General features: G+C 34.4%; 1 protein-coding gene across 2 annotated transcripts; it reads left to right on the top strand.

The window, feature by feature from the left end:
* The first annotated feature begins 968 nt into the window (after positions 1–968).
* On the top strand, positions 969–12,258 carry LOC112755308 (elongation factor G-2, mitochondrial). Of its 2 annotated transcripts, XM_025803299.3 has the most exons (20): positions 969–1,516; positions 2,207–2,428; positions 2,972–3,093; positions 3,181–3,331; positions 3,871–3,942; positions 4,791–4,886; positions 5,907–5,995; positions 6,693–6,759; positions 7,166–7,204; positions 7,533–7,593; positions 8,092–8,201; positions 8,284–8,358; positions 8,442–8,510; positions 8,613–8,734; positions 10,394–10,519; positions 10,806–10,926; positions 11,040–11,140; positions 11,236–11,296; positions 11,578–11,631; positions 11,728–12,258. In XM_025803299.3, exons 1-20 carry the CDS (start codon positions 1,094–1,096, stop codon positions 11,827–11,829), a joined length of 2,283 nt encoding a protein of 760 aa, XP_025659084.1. In that variant the 5' UTR covers positions 969–1,093; the 3' UTR covers positions 11,830–12,258. The 2 variants fall into 2 exon arrangements, with proteins under 2 accessions (XP_025659084.1, XP_025659085.1); XM_025803300.3 differs by lacking the exon at positions 3,871–3,942 and having other exon boundaries at positions 970–1,516.
* Positions 12,259–13,148: the final 890 nt, after the last annotated feature.

Raw genomic sequence — 13,148 nt, 5'->3', positions numbered from 1 at the left:
CATACCCACCAATTACAATAAAAAAAATGGCATGAACTTTTGTGAATATTAGATTAACAACAATATCAAAAAACAGAGGAACCACATTTTTTTTTCATTTTTGGCTTACCTCTTTTAGAGAAACCAGGCTTCCCATGATTTTTTTTTCATTTTTGGCAAACGAGCTTCTCTATTTCTGTTCATTCTCCTCATGATGCTTCCAAATGATCGTGGGTTGTTCGAGCTCCCAGCTGCATTGCTCGTGCTAGCCATAACCTTCGGGCTTCAGAGAGGGAGAACAGAAGAACACAGCACCGATGAGGAGACAGCAGAGTGAACAATGTGGCTTTCAAAAAAGGGGATCAGGGTTTTAACTTCACCTGAGGGACCAAATTGAGTCGGAAGAGTTTACTTTGCCACATCAGCTAGCCGTTGTGAGTCCCACGTGTCACAAACGCTGCTAGCTAAGCTTTCTGGTTGCGCCACGTGTGCTGAAATCGCCGGAAAGACCACTTTGAGTCTCAGAGTGCAAGTTCGGGGATGACTCTGAAGAACTTTTAAGTTCAGGGACTACTATGAGGCTCGAGTGCAACTTCAGGGACTACATTGAGGCTTATCTCCAACAAATTCTGATATAAATATCAATGCTATTAGTGTAACAGCAAAATAAGATTTGAATATGAATGTTGTTTTAATTTAAGTAGAAAGACAGCATTTTGTCTAGGAAATTCAATTTAGAAGATCTATTAGTCTGATTGACAACACGTAACAACGTTATAGTCATGCCAATATCTTGACGGTCACATAAATTTTTGTTATTAGTGGTCAACAATTTTGACTAACAGAAAAACCTAAACATTTCACTTATATAAAATTCGAAGACCTTAATTGTAATAAAATTTTTTCAGAGGCCAAAAAGCTAAATACAAAATTTCATGAGGGCTTATCTGAGGATATATTCTATTTTATTTTTTAAAAATTTCCTAAGAACATTTGCCTATATGCCTAATAATTTTCCTATTTCGATCACAGGGTTTAGGCACCACTGGCTGTAAGCCCCCCACAAAACCACAAACCAAACGAAAAACCCTGCGCCACCTCTTCCACCATCATCATGGCACGGATTGCCAGGTCCTCTGCGCCGCGCCTACTCTACACCTTCTTCTCCTCCTCCGTGCCCCCGGCATCCCCATCGCCATCTCCGTCTCCGGCGTCGTCCCTCCTTGCCGGTGCATTCCACCTGCGGCACTTCTCGTCGGGCAACGCTGCTCGAGCGAGGGCGGCGGCGGCGGACAAGGAGCCATGGTGGAAGGAGTCCATGGAGCGGTTACGCAACATCGGGATCTCTGCTCACATCGACTCCGGCAAGACAACTTTGACGGAGCGAGTGCTTTTCTACACTGGTCGTATCCACGAGATCCACGAGGTTCGGGGCAGAGACGGCGTCGGCGCCAAGATGGATTCCATGGACTTGGAGAGGGAGAAAGGTATCACTATCCAGTCTGCTGCTACTTACTGCTCTTGGAAAGACTATAAGGTAATATCCCTTTCTCTGCTATTGATAAACTGTTCCCCTTCTCCAAATGGTTTTGTTGTTTTGCTATTCCTCAAATGATAAAACAATATAAAAGTAGTTATTTACTTCAATTTTAGTCTAATTTTTCAAAAAGTAATTATTTTTTTACGTTTTCTGTAAAGAAAATGTGTATTGAAGTACCTGTCAATCTACTAGTGACTATGATGAATCAGTCAGTTCCATTTCAGTGTTGAATTTATGATTCGAGTTGAGATTCAGTTTGATGAATTTTATGTGGTTATGAGTTGACTGAGCTCAGACTGAATTTAAGTATTAAATCAATTTTGAAGAGCTAATGAGCTTTTAATGTATAGTGATTACTGCAATCCCTAACATACTAATTATTGTTATGGATTAGTTATTAGTTATGATGGAGAATGGAGAAAAGGTTGAAAAGGTTTCTATGTGTAATCATTCTTAAGTGGAATTGAGAAAATAAAAAAGTTAGTCTGCTAAGCAAAAGCAAATTGTCTCGATGACAGTCAGAAATGTTGGAACATTGGAATATTGGAATAAGAATTCTATATTATACTTGCAGTACTGATGACTTCCTTCTTCCATCTCTTTGACTTGCTAATTATTTATACTTTCTAATTTTTGGGTAAAAGTATAATTGTATTTGTATTTCTTTTGGGAAATTTGTCATTGCAGATTAACATAATTGACACACCTGGTCACGTTGATTTCACCATTGAAGTTGAGAGGGCTTTGCGTGTCCTTGATGGTGCTATTCTTGTACTTTGTAGTGTTGGTGGTGTGCAAAGTCAGTCCATCACAGTAGATCGACAAATGAGAAGATACGAGGTTCCAAGACTTGCATTTATTAACAAGCTTGATCGGATGGGAGCAGATCCATGGAAAGTTTTAAATCAGGTTCGTTGGAGATTAATGAAGACAGTATAGATGATATGTTTTATAGTTTTATTGCCATTCATACGGTTTTATGGAAGAGAATTTCACAGATTCGGTTCCTCAATCCCTTGGTTGCTGATCTTTGAGAAATTAAGGAATTTGAAAAAGTTGAACCTCTTCTAAAGCTGATTTTTCATGATAAAATCTTCTGTAACCTGTTTATTAAAAATCTTCTATGACTTCACCTTAATAGCATCACATTAATTAAGATTTTGCAGCAATACATAAGCTATCAAATTTTAGTTTTGTAGTTTAGTAAGTATTATTTGTTATTACCTTTGTGCATTCTGGAAATCCTTTTAGTTTCCTTTTGATTCATTATATCATCATCACCATACTTTCTTTTTTATTGTATTTATATTGATAGAAGAATATCATTAAGACGGATAGAAGGAAGATGATAAGAGATTATATATATACAATAGCAAAAGATAGCCAAAAGTGCTTACATCATCATTATAGTTGCATAACTTTTTTCTCATTTGAGGACTATTACTTTTACAGGCACGATCTAAGCTTCGGCATCATAGTGCTGCAATGCAAGTTCCGATAGGCTTGGAGGATGATTTTGAGGGACTTGTTGATCTTGTGCAATTAAAAGCATACTATTTTCGGGGTTCTAATGGGTTTGTTTCAAAATTATTGCTGTTTATTACTAAAATTAATTCTCCTTATGGCTTATTTTTAGCATGCTCTATTGTTGCTTATTTCAGTGAAAAAGTTGTCACTGAAGAGGTGCCTGCAGATATGGAAGCCTTGGTAGCAGAAAAAAGGCGTGAGCTCATAGAAGCTGTGTCAGAAGTTGATGATCAACTTGCTGAAGCTTTTCTTGGTGATGAGCCCATATCACCTGCTGACCTTCAGGTCTGTGGGTTTTCTTTTTTCATTTTTTGGTTTTTTTCCCCCTTTCCCTCATCCCTATTGAAGTTTGGTATTAACTGAAACTGAGTAGAGAGAGAAGATATTTTCTGAATCTGTTGTATTTATCCTAATCTAGCTGGTAGAGTCAGTTTCTTAAGTTTGGTCTACCTCTGACAATTATTTTGTTGAGATGTTTTATTGTTGATTACATAGAAGTCTTGAGCATTCTAGATGTGTATCAGAAATAGGAAAGGCATAGGTGTGTCAATGGGAAGTGGTCTAGTTATTTTATGATTATCAGTGAAAATAATCGCTTATATAGTAATATGTGTGGTTTCTGCTAATAAAAGTTGTAAGCATGGTTCTTCGTTGATGCTTAGTTCTTGCATTTTTTACTCACTTTGGCCTATGGTTTTTCACTGATAGATTATCATGAAGTCGATGTACTACATTCTCCTTTAGCTTTATATGTAGTTTAGAATATTTAATTATTTTATTAAATATTGAGATGTATTATTGTGATGTCATTTTTCTTTGAGCAGGAAGCAATTCGTAGGGCCACCATAGCACGGAAGTTTGTACCTGTGTTCATGGGTAGTGCTTTTAAAAATAAGGTAACCATTGAATTACCTTTAGTTCTTATGTGTATTCTATGCTATATAGTCATTGCTTTCTGTATTCCTCCTCTTTACATTATTAATATGTTGTATCCTTATTTCCCATATGTATACAATGCACCTAATTTGGATATTTGTTTTTTTTTTTCCTTTTCTTTTTTTGAGAACTTAAATCCTCTTGGCTTAGTTGCCCCGACATTCTGTAATACACAACTGCTATAATGGTTGTGTATGCATATCATATGGGATCATAAATGGCATGCATCATGTTAGCAGGTATTTAATATTTGTCAGGATGGCTCAAAATATTAGGAGTGTAAAATATTCAAATATTCCAAGAGGTAGCTTAAGTTGCCCAACCTACTAGATCCTTTACGTTTGTTTTGATTGGATCATAGATGTCTGGGATCTTTTATCCCATCATATGCCCAAATGAAATCAAATACAGGTCAATTTATGACCATACACAATAAATATAAAGGAATAAAATATTTTGTCCTGATAAATTTTTATTAGAATGCTGCTGTGTTTATAACTATCTATTATTGACTACTCATCTCTTATTTGTGTTCTATCTCCTATCTTGCTTGTGATATGCTGGATTGCTCTGTTAATGTGTCGTGTAATGTTTTGTAATTTGTATGATTTATTAAGTTACCTTTTGATTGGATTTGTGTAATTGATGAATCTTTTTATCATCAATTCGTCTAGGGTTGGTATCCTTGCTCTCAAGTTCAAACTCCCAAACCCCCAAGAGGTTCTCTTGTACATGCATATGCTTGCAGGCATCCCTATTTTTACCTTCTGCCTCTTATGCTTTTCATTGTCTTCTGTTACTGATACAGGGAGTACAGCCACTTCTGGATGGTGTACTTAATTATTTGCCATGTCCAATTGAAGTTAGTAGTTATGCCCTTGACCAAACAAAGAATGAGGAAAAGGTACCTGATTTATAAGATGTTTATCTTTGTTTTGCTTTGATATTATGATCAATTTGTCATAAATTGTCAATTGGCCTCTGAATTTGCAGGCTATTTTTTTAATGATGATTTATAAGTTTCTTTATATATATAGATTAGATATATATTTGGGTGGGAGTGAAAGAAGAATATTTGGTTTGAAGCATCATACAAGAAGATATATGGAAAATAGAGTAAAACATAAAAAAAGGGAAAAAACATCAATTAAGAACTTGGTTAATTACTCGAATAATTAAATTTTCATGGATTTTTTAAAATGTAATTACTAGTTAAACATAATCTTTAAAAAAGTTAAAAATTCTCATGTGGACATTTTCTTGCATCTATAGTAGCATTTGTAAGACTCCAGGCAGAAAAAGTAAATACAAAATGAAAAATAACACAACTTAGATTTAATCGGGATGATAACTATTGCATAAGTTTTCAAAATATAAATCACAACTTAGTCAAAGGAAGGTTAAATTTTTTTGATAGAAAAAGAAATTTTATTAGGAGAGAGAAGAATGTACACAAGAGGATGGAATATCCTCACATGGATACAAAATGGTATCACCCAACAAACAGGACCATGTACTAAAGCATGCCAATCCCTTTGAATGTTAGCTAGAGGAAGTGAGGAACACCCTTAGACAGACCATGTACTAAGCACCAAAGTGAGGCCGAAAAGGTAATCATATCTCAATTAAATCAGTAGTCGAAAAGGAGCTGTTAAAAGGCATGGACTTCCTTTACAAGTTTCAACCGAATGGACCAAAACACTGGAAAGTTACCAGTTGTATTTGCTTCTTGGTATGATCCAGAATGTGGTAATTAGAAATTGATGCAAATCCATCGGGAAAAGCCCAAGGATTTTAAATGATACCAAAAGGCCTCAAGAGTTCTTGCTGTGGCAATGAGAGGCCTGCAAATGATTTTGCAAGCCGATTTTGCATTTGTGCTCTTGTTTCTTTTTTATTGAATAATTTATCTATGCACTTTCAGGTTGAGTTGACTGGAAGTCCTGATGGGCCACTTGTAGCGTTGGCATTTAAGTTGGAGGAAGGGCGGTTTGGCCAGTTGACATATTTAAGGTAATATAACTTCAAACTCTTTTTCAACATATATATGGCAGTATCAAGTAAGAGAATTTGGCTGTTATGAGATGAGAGCAATTCTTGGCTGCATAATCGTACATGAATGGTCGAAGTACTTTAGAGCTCACATGATTACAGAAAGAAGTCACATCTCATATGACTATGTAACAGCTGCTACCAATTGTAGGTAGAAAAGAGATCAAACAGTACAGAAACTGAAGGAAATGGTAAAATCCAATGTGGCTTTACCCTTCCCCAGGTCATGTGTTCTTTACTGAGAAAGGAAAAAACAATGTGTGACAAATGGCAGGCTTTTGAGAGACCTGGCCCTCTCCTAGTCTGATTCTAATCCCAACAATCTGAATGCCCTCCTCAGCATTTTGTCACCTCCCAATATACTCCCCAACTCTCTTTTCTAACAAAATCATTTCACTACCCCTCCCCACCAGTCTTGCCACCCAGATTTACCAGTCCCTTGGGCCCATATTGCGCTCCCCTCCTCCCCCTCCTGAGCATTTTGTTCTCCCACAACCGAGATTTACTCATTTCACTCTCACCATTAACCATTTTATCACTTTCCCTATGTGTGTGTGTTGTCTGCATATATTTTGTTTTGAATGTGTTAACTTTGTAAATAACACAATTATTGGATTGTTTTCTCATTTTTCCTACCCCCCGGCTTTGGGTGTTGAAGAATTTACGAGGGTGTGATCCGCAAGGGCGAGTTTATTATTAATGTAAACACCGGCAAGAAGATCAAGGTAAACTCTAAGGTTTTTGTGATTGCGTTATTCATGTGCATATGTGCAACTGAATCCTGGAATTTTTTTTGGCTAATGCTATGCTATAAATCATAGCTTTAACTCAAGATTTTTCCAAACACAACTTTGCAGTAATGTTTTGTTGAAATCTTCAGCTTTTTATTATTTCCTTTAGATTTCATCTTGGGAAGAGTAATAAATTGCATGGCATAAGATTATAGCAATTATTCAATTGTAATCTACCCTGGGTTCATGAATTTCTTTAAAACTATGCACCAAAATTTTGTTGCTGTGCTACCAGTGATGTAATATTTTCACTAGTTAGATCATTAGGTCTGTGCTTTCATGTATTGCATTTCAAAATTATAATGAATTTTTGGCTAAATGTTTTTCTTAATGGATGCAGGTTCCTCGCTTAGTTAGGATGCATTCTGATGAGATGGAGGTTAGGTTTTAAATTTACAGTATTACTGGCAGATTTTCATGTTATTGGTATTTTTTTCTCATTATTTTTTTATGGTAAAGAGGAACTCATATCCCCTTGTCCTACCCAGTTTGTTTAGTTTTCTCTCCATATTAAAAAATCAAGAAAAAACAAAAAAGAAAAGAAAAGAAAAAGAAACTTTAGTTGGGTAGGTTATAGGCTATTATTTTTGCTATAGAGTAACTTGGTAGGGGTACCTTTCCCTGCTTGATTTGTTACGAAGACTGTTTAATATATTTCAATACTTAAATATATTTAATATTCAATTAGGATTTTATCCAAATTGCAGGACATTCAAGAGGCTCATGCAGGGCAAATAGTTGCTGTATTTGGTGTTGATTGTGCATCAGGTTCGTCTTTTGTCCTTGCCCTAACCTATTGATGTCTGGAATCCTATATTGTACCTTTATTTATTCAAGATTTAATTAAGGGTCTTGTTAACAAGTGTTAAGGCACTTGCTAGGAATACTATAAGAACAAGTAAATGTTAATTTTTTAAATTTTTCTGTGCACTTAATGCAAACCAAAACTTTTCTATTTTCTCTCTTAACCAATGCCCATAGGAAACTCTTAAGTTAAATCTTTTAAATTAATTTGTAAGGCTCTAATTGTATAGTTTGATCAAATTTTTAAGGCTTAATTACGTCAGTCCTTCTCAACAGCTGTTAAACATTCTGAATTTCTGATAATTGAGTCTTTTGTTGTTAGCAGTCTCTGCCTATTGATGTAGAGAATGAATTGCACTCTATTTTGAACTTAATCTTGTAGTAATATGTTGCCTAAGTTAGTTTTATATTGGCCTTAATACATGTTACTTGTCTAACTTTTTTCCATCCATTGGTTATTAGGAGATACGTTTACTGATGGATCAGTTAAATACACAATGACTTCCATGAATGTTCCTGAACCTGTAATGTCATTAGCTGTACAGCCAGTTTCAAAAGATTCTGGAGGGCAAGTAAGTAGTTTCTTTATGTAACACACTGACCACCCTGTCCCAGCTTATCAAGTATTTGATTTTCTTGGTATATCACTTGTAGTTTTCAAAAGCTTTGAATCGCTTCCAGAAAGAGGATCCTACATTCCGTGTTGGTTTAGACCCAGAGAGTGGGCAGGTAATGTTCTATTCTATTTATCTAGATCACAAAAGTGGCAAATTTGTTGTACTTGCAATGACATAGTTTACCTTTGTTGTTAGACTATCATTTCTGGCATGGGAGAACTACATTTAGATATTTATGTTGAACGTATTCGGAGAGAGTATAAGGTACCTATTCCTTTCCCATGCATTAATGTTGTTAATCCTTGCTGATACTGGTTTTATATTTCCTGCTTCTGGAGTTTCATTATTATGTTCCTACTTGTTAAGGTTGATGCAACTGTTGGAAAGCCCCGTGTAAACTTCAGAGAAACTGTTACACAACGTGCTGATTTTGATTATTTACACAAGAAGCAATCTGGAGGGCAAGGTCAATATGGACGGGTAATCGGGTATGTATCGGTAATTTTTATATTAGTTACCATACATAAGAATTTTTTTTATTAAAATCAGATTAGACATGTGGATTGCCTGAGAGTGGCACTTTGCACTATGATTGTCATATGCACTAATTATTATTATTATTATTATTTGTATCCCACTAATTTACATCTCACATTTACAATATCAATAATCAAGATTTGGATTTGTTTCTCATGAAAGTGTTAGATATAAAATCATGTTGCTGACCAACAATTTAAGTTCATGGGAAAGATGGTTCATATCATGGTATATTACTGTACCAGAACCTATTCTATGGTTGTTTTTGGGTCACCCCAAAATGTCTAGTCAACCAAATAGTAAGTCTTTGTCCAGTCTTGAGCATGAGAAGGTATATTATAGTTCCACATGTCCTAAGGATAAGGTGTAGTAGAAGCCTTTACAAGTCTAGGGCGACCCTCTCCCTTGAGCTATTTTTTAAAGTTTAAAGAGTGACTGAGTTTCAATAATGGTATAAGAGCTTCTATGACTAGACAGAGGGTTCAATCCTTCTTGTCTCTCAATTATTCTTAATAAAAGCTGCATCCCAAGATAGGATCGACATTCGTGTGAAGGAGGCTGTTTGATATTAAACCATTCTTTTGTGTTTTACCTTTATCCAATTACAATAATTACAACTTTAGGAGAGATACTTAATGACAAACTGTTAACATCAAAGATATAACTCCAAAAATTGTTTAATTGCAATTACAATTTTCAATACCCTATGGTTGGAGCATAGAAATCATGTGAACCAACCTTGCAAGAAATATAATGACTGTGACTCACTCTTGATTAACTTTCTCTCAAACAACAGCATGTTTAAATATGCATAGACCTTGCATGCAAGGCAAGATTAGGGAGTAGGCACTGTTTGATCATTACGAGATTCTTTAATTATTTTTCCCCAAGTTTTAACTTACTGAATATTACAAGATAAATATGCCGTTGTAGTGTGTAATTATATATTTTTTGTATTAGGCTATTTTTTGTATTAGGCTTAATAAGTACTTTCTAAAAGATAAAAAAAAAGTAACTTATATTAATCTTACAGCAAATTGTTTATTCATAAATTACTTTTTGAGAAGTTCCTTTTAATATAAGCGCTTGACAAAAGAGGCATTTTTGTCCATGTTAGTTTTTAAACAAATGTATCTCATTTTATATTCTTTTCTGTGTAGTTAGAAATAAAATTAAGTTGATGCATTATTAAAAAATTTTAAAGTTAGTCAAGAAAGTTTTGTTAAATAAAAGGTGTTGTGAATTAATAAATGAAGAAAGTATACATCGTGATTTTCAAACAATGTCATCCAAACTAAATGCATGTCTCTTAGGAACAGAAAATTGCTGGTATTCAAGGGCAATCAAATTTTAGATAGGGATTTTCATTTACTTCCAGACTTCTCCTTGTGTATAAATATCCTTTTCCTTTTTACAATAAAAGTGTAATAATCCTGAGATTTAAAACAAATTGTTTAAAGCCTTCTTCTCTTTGCTGTGGTTCTGGGCTAATGGCTTCCATATGAAGTATCTTACTTTATGATAGCAGCTGATTGTGAATTTGTGATGATCCAACTTATCCCTAATCACCTTTTGTTTCTTGATGCTTAGTGAATTCACTGTGTTTGCAGGTATATTGAACCACTTCCGGCAGGATCACCAACTAAATTCGAATTTGAAAACCTCCTTGTTGGGCAAGCTATTCCATCAGGTTTTATCCCTGCAATTGAAAAAGGTTTTAAGGAAGCCGCCAACTCGTGAGTGAAATTTTCATCATTGCTTATTTGTGATTTCTACTTTAAGTCTAATTGTCGTTCAACATATATTATCTTATTCCCCATGAATGTACTAAAGACCACCGATAAATGTAATGATGGAATAAGTGAGCACTCAAAAGTAATTTATGGGGACTAAGAATGTAATATTGAGGAAGCCAAAGTTCATTCATTGGCATATTTACGAAATATCAATTTTATTATGCGATTCAGCCATGGTAGTATTACAATACTCATTTTATGGTAACGTAATGTTGCTTTCATACAGGGGGGCTTTAATTGGACATCCTGTCGAAAATCTTAGAGTTGTCTTGACAGATGGTGCTGCTCATGCTGTTGATTCTAGTGAACTTGCATTTAAGTTGGCTTCTATCTATGCTTTCAGACAGGTTCTTTACAATTCTGACATCCATATTTTATAACATTGCACATATCATCCTGATAATATTGTCCATGGTTTTGTTTTCATAGTAATGACCATATTCTTTGATATTTGTATCAGTGCTATACAGCTTCCAGGCCAGTTATATTAGAACCTGTTATGCTTGTTGAGCTGAAAGTACCAACAGAATTCCAAGGAGCCGTTGCTGGTGACATTAACAAGTGGGGTTCTTATTTTATTCTATCCTTGTTTCTCTTTCAAATGGATATTTCGATAAATTTTAACAATTACTGATATTTTTTTACCTCGTTAACAGGAGAAAAGGTGTTATTGTTGGCAATGATCAGGAAGGAGATGACTCTATCATCACTGCCCATGTAAGTGATTAACAAATCCGTGCTAATATTTTTATTGGAAGGTGTTCAAGTATTTATGTTAGTGTTAATGGGAAGGTTAGCATGCTTATGTCTTTTGGGCATCTAAAATCTGTGCATACTTAACAAAACTAGAATGCTTTTGATGCTTGTTCTGTAAACTTGAGAGCATGCTCTAGGGTTTAACCTTAATGGCTTAACTGGGAATATCTAATGCAGTTTGTCAATTTCAATTCTTATGCCTTTTGTACTTGCTAAATTATTTGCTGCATGAATTATTTCAGGTCCCTCTTAACAATATGTTTGGGTATTCTACAGCTCTTCGTTCAATGACCCAGGTGAATATCACGGTTTACATGAATCAAGAACATGGCTTATAAAATATTACTCAAATGTTGGTTTTTAATTTTCTTTTGATCCTTCAATAACTGCAGGGGAAAGGTGAGTTCACAATGGAATACAAGGAGCATTCACCTGTATCTCATGAGGTACAGACGCAATTAATAAACTCCTACAAGGGCAAGGCGGCCGAATGATCAGGTTTCGTCGAAGAACATGGTCCTAAAACCTGGGACAATCATTTTTCATGGAAGGAAGAAATTAAATTGTATCAATTATATAAGGTATATAGGTTTGATTCCTTCTTTTTTTTTTTTTTTTTTTTGAGAAAAGAGAGGGGGGGTTGACAGTTTCAGAAAAATGAAAAGCTAATAAAAGTTCTTGTAGCTGTGAGAACATTTTGTACGGATAAGTTAACGGTTCAGCACATGTTAATCGCCATAGGTAATTACTTGTTTTAGGTAGTTAGTAACTAGTAACATTGTCAACTAGCTCAGATAGAACCTGAGCTTTTTCTATATTTTGTATTTGCTCTATTTGTTTTGGTATACCGGTAAGATACAACATCGCCAAAAATATTTACGGTGTACGGAATGTAGCAATAAATTCCTATTTATTGTTCATAAGGCGATTGAAAGTTTGTATTTGGCAGCGTCAGCTTGCTTCCTTTCAGAGCAGACAACCAAATTAGATTTCAAAAGATCAACGCAGAGAAACTGTTTTACAAAATTTTCAAATGTCCTTTCGATTTTTCTTTTCTTATGATTGTACTAGGGTTCGACGGAATTTGTCAAACATATTTTTGGATATGATGAACGTATTTAGTTCTTTTGGAAACATTTTTTTCTCTTGGAGACACTGATGTGGAAAAAGAATGATTTTTTTTTCTTGACTGGTCATGAGAAAATAAGTTCTCAGAAAGAAATGAATAGCTGTAGAGCGAATTGTAAAAGAGAAATGATATTTGTATATTGTGTACAACAAAATGTATATAAAAAATGTGCATACAAAAATAGTATATATAACATTTTACTGAAAAAAAGTGTTCTCTCACCTTCTAGAATGTAGCAATGTAAGTCTCGACAAAGATTGATTTAGTGTAAAATGACAATGCATCTCTATTTATTTCTATAATTTTATTGATGTTAGAACTAATTGGTCGTTTAGTATGATTTCTTTTTTTTTTTCTTCAATCCAAGTTCTTTCTGTTCTATTTTTTTTCCATCCTGTCTTTCCTTTCAAAAGTCAACAAGAGGACAATAAAAGAAAATAATGATCTATTCAACTCACAAACTTTTATTATTTGGTTGTTTATGCTAATTAATTTTATTAGTCTAACGGAAGAAGAAAGTTAAAAAAATGACCTATGTTAAAAGGTTATATATCTTGTAGTTTGATAGCAAAGTTTGTAATTGTCATTTGAGATACTTATAATCAGCAGCAAATACAAGTATTATTGGAAAATATAAATTAATTTGGCAACAGAACTTATAACTATAATTTGAAATATTTATAA

This window comes from Arachis hypogaea, chromosome 16, assembly GCF_003086295.3.
Source record: "Arachis hypogaea cultivar Tifrunner chromosome 16, arahy.Tifrunner.gnm2.J5K5, whole genome shotgun sequence".
NCBI classification, from domain to species: domain Eukaryota; kingdom Viridiplantae; phylum Streptophyta; class Magnoliopsida; order Fabales; family Fabaceae; genus Arachis; species Arachis hypogaea.
This window is presented reverse-complemented; position numbering and strand designations above follow the sequence as displayed.